General features: G+C 30.2%; 1 protein-coding gene across 2 annotated transcripts in view; it reads right to left on the bottom strand.

Annotated features, from left to right (window-relative positions):
- LOC110693605 (allantoinase-like) overlaps positions 1–7,970 on the bottom strand; it is an 11,311-nt gene extending 3,341 nt beyond the window's left edge. The window contains exons 1-10 of one of the 2 annotated variants that reach the window (XM_021870744.1): positions 7,832–7,970; positions 1,771–1,864; positions 1,470–1,590; positions 1,152–1,225; positions 970–1,046; positions 756–792; positions 586–671; positions 423–482; positions 166–311; positions 1–4 (exon numbers count right to left, since the gene is read on the bottom strand). The exon at positions 1–4 is cut by the window's left edge and continues 123 nt beyond it. In XM_021870744.1, the coding sequence (XP_021726436.1) occupies positions 1–4; positions 166–311; positions 423–482; positions 586–671; positions 756–792; positions 970–1,046; positions 1,152–1,225; positions 1,470–1,590; positions 1,771–1,864; positions 7,832–7,915 (783 nt within the window). In that variant the 5' untranslated portion in view covers positions 7,916–7,970. Of the gene's footprint in view, positions 5–165; positions 312–422; positions 483–585; positions 672–755; positions 793–969; positions 1,047–1,151; positions 1,226–1,469; positions 1,591–1,770; positions 1,865–3,708; positions 3,903–7,831 lie in introns of those variants that run through there. The other variant, XM_021870743.1, reaches the window with a different exon arrangement.
- Positions 7,971–10,407: the final 2,437 nt, after the last annotated feature.

Genomic DNA, 10,407 nt, shown 5'->3' with positions numbered 1-10,407 from the left:
CTCCCTAGCATAGTAAAGAGTAATGACAGTTCAATAAGAGTACGAGCAACATCCAATCTATAGACTAGTTAAGAAACAGTAACACTCCTTGCATGAGGGATCATCTATGTATTTTAGGCTGAAAAATCTACATTCATTAGCATAATAAGATAAGATATAACTCACATTGATGGGGGTCTTGTCTCAAGGTAAGTTGAATATAATCGAGCATCTTTGTTATCGTCCTTCACTGACTTGTCTGCTATATCTAGTTGAACTTCTGCATGTACGAGCAATGGTCTTTTGAATTTAGCCAATACAGACAGTCCTTCCTACAGAACCAATATACAGGTTCAACGTTAATACAAACGTAGAAGAAGCATAGTGGTATCCAAGCAGGGGAAAACAGAACAGAGAAGAATACTAAGGAAGATAATAATCACCTTAATATGAGTAATGTTTGTCATGGGAAAGTCATTGATTCCTGATGGACACATAAAAGACTGTAGGACCGAAAGAGTGTTAGTAAATGATTATGGCACTTAAAGCTCCAAAACTAAATGCAAAACTCATGCACAGACAAATGAATCACAATGACATTCTTACCTTTAAACCGAGAACACCAGCTCTAAGGAAACGTTCTAAAGCAGTGGCATTGAGGGCGTTATCAGGCACTAGACCACCCCAGAAACCTATATCAATGATCCCACGTTAAAAACTCTATTTGTCACACACACATAAGGGAAAAAAGTTACAACAAGGCTTTTGAAGCTTACCAACATCAACAAATATTCTGTTCTTTGAAGCATTGATCTGTTCAACACAGATAAAATTTAAAATTAGCTTTTCACACAGACAGCTAGTTTAATTATATGTAATGAATGTAAAAGACAATTATGTAGTAATGCCTTAGACAAGACAAGGACTAATTAGCAGCTTTTTTATAACTTTGCTCAAATAACAAAATGGAAAGTTTGCATAAATCATTACCTTAAGCTTAAGAGTTTCCTCTGAAACTGTTGAAGGTTCGCTGTTCAAAGGCATGTCAATCAGGGTTGTTATCCCACCTGTCAAAACATTATTCAGTTTCGATATATGCTTAACAACCAGCATAGTGTAGCATACAGATGAAAGGGAATTGCAATCACAAAACATGGGAAATATGTTAGTACCAGCAGCAGCAGCTCTGGTACCAGAAGGAAATCCTTCCCACTCCTCTCTTCCAGGATCATCCAAATGCGCGTGCCTGGAGTCAGGAAAACAAATCAGTTGTTGAAAATAAAGGAAAAAAACATTTCATTGAGATTAACTAATCAAGAAAGTCTTAGTCTAGCACTGATTCCACTTGCTCCTTGAGATGAAAGGAACAAGATTGAACTTATATTCATCTATGAAGCACAAGATTACACGAAAGGATTCAACTTATGTTAGTTCGTTATTAAGTAAAAATGATGCGAATGCAATGCAGGTCTCTCGGGTAGATATCTTACACATCAATTAGGCCCGGCATGACAACAGCCTCCCCAAAATCAACTATTTGACCCTTCCTGATATATCCATGCCAATCTTCTTCTTTAACAAGGCTAAAGACTTTGCCATCTTTTATCTCAACTGTTTAGATTGTGCACATTGAAGAAATATGATTAATTGGTAGTTATGGAAAAAGTTTAATTAGTGACGAGGTTTCTTAGCTTCTTTCTTTAACTTTCGCGTATGATCATGTCAAATACAATCAAGGTAAACTAAAAACCATCTTTAAGTGGAAAAAAATTATGAGTGTTACAAACAAACCTGCACCAGAAATGACACCGTCCTGCGTTACAATCCGCTTGCTAGATATCCAGTAATGGTTGTGATGTAGAAGGCTACATCCACTTGGAGCAGTCTACAATATCATCAAATTATTCCAAGTTATTAATTGTTCATGTTTATGATTATATTGAAGTATAATAAAGGTACTAACACAATTTTAAGCTTTTTTTACTATGCACAATTATAACACTATAAGTTAATGCATAATGTAGTATATCAACACTATGCTCGAATTTTAGCAAGTTCATTTTGGGTATTACCCCGCCCCTTATGTTATTATCAAGGGTCGAGTTTGATAAAGTTTGAGAACTAGCCAACTACATAATTAAAGGTAATACCCCAAAATGAGCTTGATCAAACTCGACCCTTGATATTCTGCTCGAAAGGAAGAAGGGACTAAAATGACCTTAGGCCATGGAATGTTAGTTAACATGATTTTTTTATGTTCCATTTGCTACATACTACGTACAACCTTAGAATATAGAATTGGTTAAGATGAGAAACTAGTCCTATCATATCACATCAACATAGTGGTGCTAAAGTTATTGTGATTCATTATTTCTTTATATTGCAAAAGTTGCAACCATCAATAGTATAGAATATTTTGATAGAATTGGGACCGATTTAGACCAAAGTACAGCTACAAAACTACTGGTCCGCCCTTGATTTATACAGCTCATTTGAAACGTGTTGGCTAACAACTCATGCGAATAAATTACTCGATCTGTCCCTTAAACACACCGTCTCATTTCCCATATAATAGTATTACCTTATCATAGTAGTATTAAATCGATAAGTACGGAGTAGACAGACATTAAGGTAATTTCCTTACGAACAAAATACAAAAAAGAAAATGTGACAACTTTTTAAACGGAAGAATTATAAGTTAAATGATATATGTGTTATTAAAGAAGGATTGTAAATTACAAATTGAAACACAGGATAATATAAAGTGAAAAAAGAATCAATTGAAAATTGAATCCAACTACCACTACAGTTTAAGATTCTAATTTGATACGAATTAAAGATTACTTTAAAATGACATTTGAAAAAAGTTTGAGTAGTGCCGTAATATTTGACCATTTTATTCATGTGCATGAATTTGGTCGTTAGTGCTTTTTTCTATTAAATTTTATAAAGTACAGTAGTTTTTTTTTTATTTTTTTAAGTATACTATTTTTGTGCGGTTAACAAGAACTCAGACTTCTCCAAACACTTTGCAACTTGCATTGTATAACAACCGTAAACTACCCATAAAAAATTCGTAAAAAGTGGTAAAAATAACTAGTAAGACAATCACTTTGATGAGGTATTTTAGGGTGGTATTGACTAATCAAAACCTCATTTTAACCCTCTGCTAAAATAACGTCCACAAAACGTATTATTGTTGGATCTATTACTCTGGAATCTCGAATTTGTTTCCTACAAATGTGTTTGTATTTGAGAATATCTTTCGATAACAACTAGCTATATAATAACAACCCGATATAAACTAAACCCTATAAGCTCGTTTTTAGTAATTAAATGTTTAATCAAAATAATAAACCAATAGAATCCAAATAAAGCCCTAGACTTTATGATTCTAAACCAATAGAAGAACATGAAGCCCTAAACTTCATGATTCTAACTTACCCCACCAAGAAATAGTATCCCCTAAACCTTTGCACCAAGAAATAATATTAAATAAAATAAAGGCAAAATCAAAGATTATACATGTGCAAATAAAAATAAAAAAAGATTCTCTCCAATAACGAAACAGAAGAACAATCTAGTAACGTATCATCGATATTGAAAATAACTAAATCGAGTAATTGTTGAGGATTCCCTCGTATCATAAACATGAAATAAAAAAGAGCAAATGTGATAAAAGAAACGTCGAAAAAAAATTAAAAAAAAATTGGAGAAAAAAGAACAGACCTTGAGAGAGAACTTAAGAAAGAAAAGGAGAATGGAAGCAATCACAGGAAGTAAAGAGAAGAAGCTCCGTTTTTGAAACTCCATTATTTTCTCTCTTTTCTTTTTTTTTCACTCACACTCTCTCTCTCTCTAAGATCTCTCTCTATAAAATTAATGAATCAAAAAATATAATGAATCAACGTATGATATAATAAATCGAATAAATATATATACACAAAACAAAGATACTTAGACCTACGCACTAGAGGGGGACAACCACTTGACTAAAAAAGATTAGGTCCTTTTTTTATACAATATACTTTATTATTTTATCATATTATGACTGCAGAAGTCTTTATTTTATTTAATGTAATCGTTGTATATCTAAAATATCTTATTATCTCGAACTAGTATATTGTTATTAGTTAATTAGTTGATTTGAGAGTACTTAATTTTCATGTCGATCAATTAAAAACATGTATTTTTTATGTGTTAGTATTAATACGTATATATATGTGAACCGTTGTATGAGAAATTTTTCAAAAGAAGAGCGGGACCACGGGAATCCTTGGGATATAATAATAGAAAAAAGGAAAGGAATCAAAATGCTCCGTGATGTAAGGGACCAATGAGAGACGTTTGCAAGTTGGATCTTTACTTTCCAAATTTGTTGTTTACTTTATAATTACGAATAGTTTATTATTTAAATTAGGAGATATGTAAAAGATTCTTTGTTCTTATTCTTTTTGGTGTTTACGGCAAGTGGATTTAGACATGCTCGTGCTGTCATTCACACTTATTTGCATGCACCTTTGTTTTTTTAGTTTGTAAATAAATACAATAAGTATAAGGTATTTTTGTTTTGCTTTGTGTCTTTTGTTTAGCCGCAACCTTTCTACTTTTTATGTATAAAAATAAATATTACTCAATACGGAGTAATATATTTAAGGGTCTGTTCTCATTGACTGAACTGAGCTGAGCTGAACTGAATTGAAATGAATATTTTATAAGAGAAGCAAATTAGGAACTAAACTAAACTGAACTGAATTGAATTTCAACGTATGAGAACAGACCCTAAATTTCAACTATTAATAAGAAAAACGGCGTATTTTGTGTATCGCTAGCCAAGTTATCTCTAAATTACTAACTAAAAAGTCTCTATAATACTAACAAAATAACCCCTTGTAGCTAACGAAAAATTTTCATTATGGCTGACTACTGATCACATATAAGTATTTTTATCGTCAATAGTTAGATATTATGAAAAGATGATTATATTAAAATGTATTGCTACAAATTAAGATAAATTTATCTTTATATGATAGCTTTTTCTAAAAAAAATAACCAAAAATATATGTAATCAGCCTGAAAAATACCAAAGGCCTTGCAACTAGCTAGTAGTATAATATTCTAAAAATGATATAATTATGAAATGGCGTAGATATTATGCTGGAAAATATAGATTAATTAGCTAGCTAAAAGCCAAGGAGTAGTCTGCAAAGATGTCCACCACAATCAGCACTCACCGGTCATACACGACCCACACCAACCCACCATGCATAAAATAGGCCCCATACTTCTGGTCAGCGATTAAACACTTAAGATAAAATATAATTTTTTTTTTTTTAAAAAAAAATGTAGTAGAAAATGTATAATTATTAAGTTTTGTATTTTTTGGATTGTTATTACTTTGTATTATTATTTGCAATGTACTCTATGTGTGCATACTGTTATTATAGATTTATAGTAACAAAAATTTTAACATAAACTAATAATGTTTTTCATAAACACACAAAAACATTTACTCCCTCCATCCCTAAATTACATTCATGTTTTCCTCTATTATGTGAGGAATAAATGCTATAAATAGGAATATAATTTAGAGACGGAGAGAGTAAAAGATATTTATGCAAATTGATTTCAAATCACATATCTAACAGAGTATATGTTTTTCAACCATCACAAAGTTTTCTACACCACAATTCGTTCCCAAGACTTTATGAAGACCAATTTAGGTTGGAATTGAAAAAATTAGTCTATATGCATGTAAAAGCAAAAACAAAATACGGAGTACGTACTGTGCAACTTTTTATATTCACGAGATGTGTGTTACATTATGTTTAGCTCACTTTGTCTGAAGATATTCCCCGTATTACTCATGGTCTTATTTCACATCAAAACATAAAATAATATAAGTTTAAATTATACTTTATTGTTTTATTTGTGATTTTCATCCCTAAGTATTTTTAATCTTGTGATGAAAATATTTTTAATCTTGTGATGAAAAAAATATGAATAACAAATATTAATTCAAACCTAATAAGACCTCATTTGATAGTTTTATTTCCTTATACAGTTAATAATTGTAAATATAAGATCAAAGTTTAATTAAATCAAACAATCAACTCAGATTAAAAAAAAAATCAGATCAAAATTAAAAATAAGTTTGAAATCAAATATGCAAAAACAATTTGAATTGAACACAGCCTTACTATTATACTTCAAATTGACAAAGGATTACATAAAGTATGGAATTCAGCCATTACATTTGCCTATGGTTTTAAATTGAGAATCATAGAAATTAGGAAAATTACATATTCTTACAACTAAATATAATCCTTACAATTTAAAAAAAAAAAACAGGAAAAATTTTCGATCTTGTACTAGTATATTATTCTCACAATTGTACATGCTTTTGGTAAACTTTTAATCTATAAGAAATTAGACACGTAAGGATATTTAGATGGTTTAAAATCTTCTAACGAGTTAGTAAAAATTAATTTTACTAAAGTTGTTCGTTTACACTTCATATTCTCTCATTTTATTTTTATTTCTTTATGTATGTGCCAATAGAATGTTGAAAAAAAAAGTTGGGAGAAATTATATAAACGACCATATATCTTGAAATAATAGATGAATAGCTTATCCACTCTCAATTGGATTACATTCAAATACTCAATCAAAACCACGAGTAATTTTTTCTTTCAAAAAAAAAAAAAAAAAAACCACGAGTAATTTTTAATTTTTGTTTTGGACCTCTATCCTACCAATAAAATGAGCAAAAAAAGTAACTGTTGATATATAATTATATTGTAGATAGTGGTCATCATGATAATATAATTCGTGGAACAAAATTAATCTTCAAATTAGATAAGATTGAAGCCATAAATCATCACTGTCTACTTAATACTTCACATAAGATAAGATTGAATTATAATCGAGTTAATTTTGTTGACATGTTTGGAAGATTTCGCAAATATATCAAGTTCGAAAAATCAGCTAAAATGATAATATTTTCCTATTTTAAAAGATATTATTGTTTTTTTTTTCTTTTTTTTTTTTAGTAAACTATTATTGTTCATTGGAAATCAATATACCGTAGCAACTAGCAAATATATAAATTCAACTAACATAAGGGTTATTTATATAAGGGTTATTTATTCAGGTCAAGGGTTATCCCTGAATAAATAACCTCAGACCTCGATCACATAAAAATTTGTGTTTTTTTTTTTCTTAAAAAGAACCCTATTTGATTAGAGAATATCAAGTATAGAAAACATTGAAATTATGCCTATAATATGAATTACTATTTGTATATGCAAGGAACCTGAAAAATATGCTTGTTTAGACTTTTGATACACCGTACACGCACTCAAGTCATTGTCTAACTTATTAAAAATATATTCCGTCAAATGTATTATAGCAATAAATAAAGATTAAATCAATTTTCAAGATTCAATTCACTTAACCAATAACATTACAAGTACCAGAAAAAATACATACATACGTACTCCATAAGTCTATGGTAACCTATAGAATAAAATAACATTCCAACTTTTATTTTACTCCCTTCTTCCATTAATTAAATTTTTACTTCTCTCTATTATATGAGGAATTAAAGGACAGAGAAAGTACCGTAAAAACAGTCACGATAATTAATAATTATAATAATCCGTCAACTATAATGCAAGGAAGTAATACAAATGGAATAAGTCAGTAATTGATTTTCTCACGTAATTTAACTAGACGGTGCAATTATCAGGGAATTCGAAAGGGCAGAGATAACTCTTTCAAATAGAAACATGCAATATGTTGAAGAAAAAAAAATCTAAAAAAAAAAAGGAAAGGGAAAAAAAGAACAAACCTTAATAGAGAACTTAAGAAAGAAGAAGATAATGGAAGCAAGAACAGGAAGCAAAGAGAGTAAGCTTCGTTTATGAAACTCCATTATTCTATCTCTCTCTATCTCTCTCTCTCTTTCAAACTCACTCCTCTTTATAATGAAATGAATGAATGAATGTTATTGAATCAATAATAATGATAATATATTTATGCACAAGATCATAATTATTAAAGAATGAAGATAGCCCTACATACACTAGACAACCACTTGGCTAATACAATATTTTTAAGTTTTTTTTTTCTTTTAAATAAAGCCCACTTGACTATAAATTAGGTTACTTTAATAATATACATACTCATAATTATTCGTATATATTTCCTTCATCACACAATACAAAGGGTTTTTTCACAATAATTAAGAAAATTGTAAATTGTAAAACTTTCTAAGTACATTTGTGTCTGTGGGGTTAGGGAAAAAAATACGGAATAGTTAGTATGTAAATAGGAAAAAAAAAAATACGGAGTAGTTAGTATATATAGGAAAAAATTATGAATAGTTAGTAATTATTGAAAAGAGAGAAAAAAGAAAAAAAAAATATATGGCAACTCATAAAAAATAGGGTAATATCCTCAAAAAGTAATACGATTATATGTATTTAGGACCTAAACTATTCACCTTATTTCCACTTATTTCAGGCTTAATAAGTTCAAATAAGTGCATATAAGATCGGATAAATTAAGATAAGTTCAGATAAGTAAAAATCAGGTGAATAGAACACACCCTTAATCTTTTTATTTAGTTTTTTCCCCTTTTTTTATTAGTCGTTGTTGATTTGCAATTATATACTATCTCCGCTTAAATTGTTGCAAATAATGCGAAACAAAGGTAGTACAATTATTTTTACATTTATAAAACATTCCAAAGTTGCAACTAAAAAAAATTAGAAGTAGTATATGAAATCTGGTTAGGTTTGTCTCGATTTAGAGATTTTAAATACAATATTACATCATAATTTATGTAATTACACAAACAAAACAAAAGGAGCAAAAGTGACTTGACATCAAATACATATTGCCAAAAAAAACAAAACAAAAAAAAAAAACCTAACACTAATTAATTAAGTATTTTAGGGAGTAATTTGAAAAAAAAAAAGTAGGTAAGATTTGAACTCGTGACCTTATGTAGCTATCTATTGATGCTATGATAGCTAATCAGTTATGTCAAATGATCACATCAACCAAAAACCTATTTTTGGCTAAAGTCCCAAGACAAATCAAACTAGATCTCATATTTGATCTTATAAATTAAGAGAAATTTAGAAGATTCTCTCTTTTTCTTTAAAAAGTCAAATATTTCAAACAAGACCATCATTGTGGAACGGAGGCAGTATATTACTTACACTAAGATACACGATGTATCTAAAGGTATTGCTTATTTGCTCATTTTAATGATTATTACTCATTTAATCATCAAATGCAAAAAAATACCGACCCTTGGCCACCATATATACACTAATACACCCGTGTGTGTATATAATTATATTAAGTATGGCAGTTAATGCAGGAAATATGCATGTGTATCTTAGAATAATACAAATGTTTTAAAACTGTTTTTAATTCTCCTTTTGTCAAATTAAATGAGCTAAGAAAAACAAGTGGATTAGTGGTCATCATTCTAATCCTTATACGTGGATCAAAGTATAAATAAATTTCATATTGGATAAGATTATTGTATGTAACATTATACAACATTATTGGGGTGTTTGGTTCGCAAAATATAGGTATGAGGTATGGATTTAAAATGATCGCAATGCAACAACCCTTTTATCACCGTTGCGTTAGATAAGTCTAATACAACGGCTAATACATTTTAAATGTAAAGGTGGGGCTAACACAACGGCTTTAATAATCCGTTGCATTAGGAGGGCTAATACGACGTCTTGGAAGGCTATTGCAACGACAATGGACAATGGTACAGCCTGTTTTCCGAAATCTATTGCAACGACAATGGACAATGGTACAGCCTGTTTTCCGAAATTGGTGATTCCCGAGATTTTTTTTTTACAGTACTTCTTTTCCTCTATTCCACAAACGCGTTCCTATCTACTCCCCTCTCTCTAAATCTCTCTCCCCACTCTCTTTCTCTCTCTTCCATGGAAGGTGTTCACCGAGCTTTTCCATTCACGCGCACTCTGAGCTTTCTCTCTTATATAGTTTCTTATGTACTTAGGTTTGCATATACTATATTGTTTCAAAAAAAATAATTATATATTGCCAATATATATATATATATACCTAACCGCTGCGTTAGCTTATATGATCGTTGTATTAGCTAAATATGGCTAATACAACAGCTATAAGGGTGCCGTTGCATTAGATATATAGCTAACACGACGACACTAGTGTTACCGTTGCGTTAGGTCATTTTGTCGTTTCATTAGGGCTAATGCCACGCCAGCGGATGCCACGGTATGGAGGCGTTGTGTTAGGCCTATGACAACGGTTTAAGGGCTCTAATGCGACAAATTTAGGCGTTGCATTAGGCTTAAAATGTAGTAGTATGACTAAAACTCATACTATGTGTTTGGTTGTCAAAAG

This window comes from Chenopodium quinoa, unplaced genomic scaffold (genome assembly GCF_001683475.1).
Source record: "Chenopodium quinoa cultivar QQ74 unplaced genomic scaffold, ASM168347v1, whole genome shotgun sequence".
NCBI lineage: Eukaryota > Viridiplantae > Streptophyta > Magnoliopsida > Caryophyllales > Amaranthaceae > Chenopodium > Chenopodium quinoa.
Note: the sequence above shows the minus strand (reverse complement) of the source record. Positions and strands in the feature narration are given on the sequence as shown.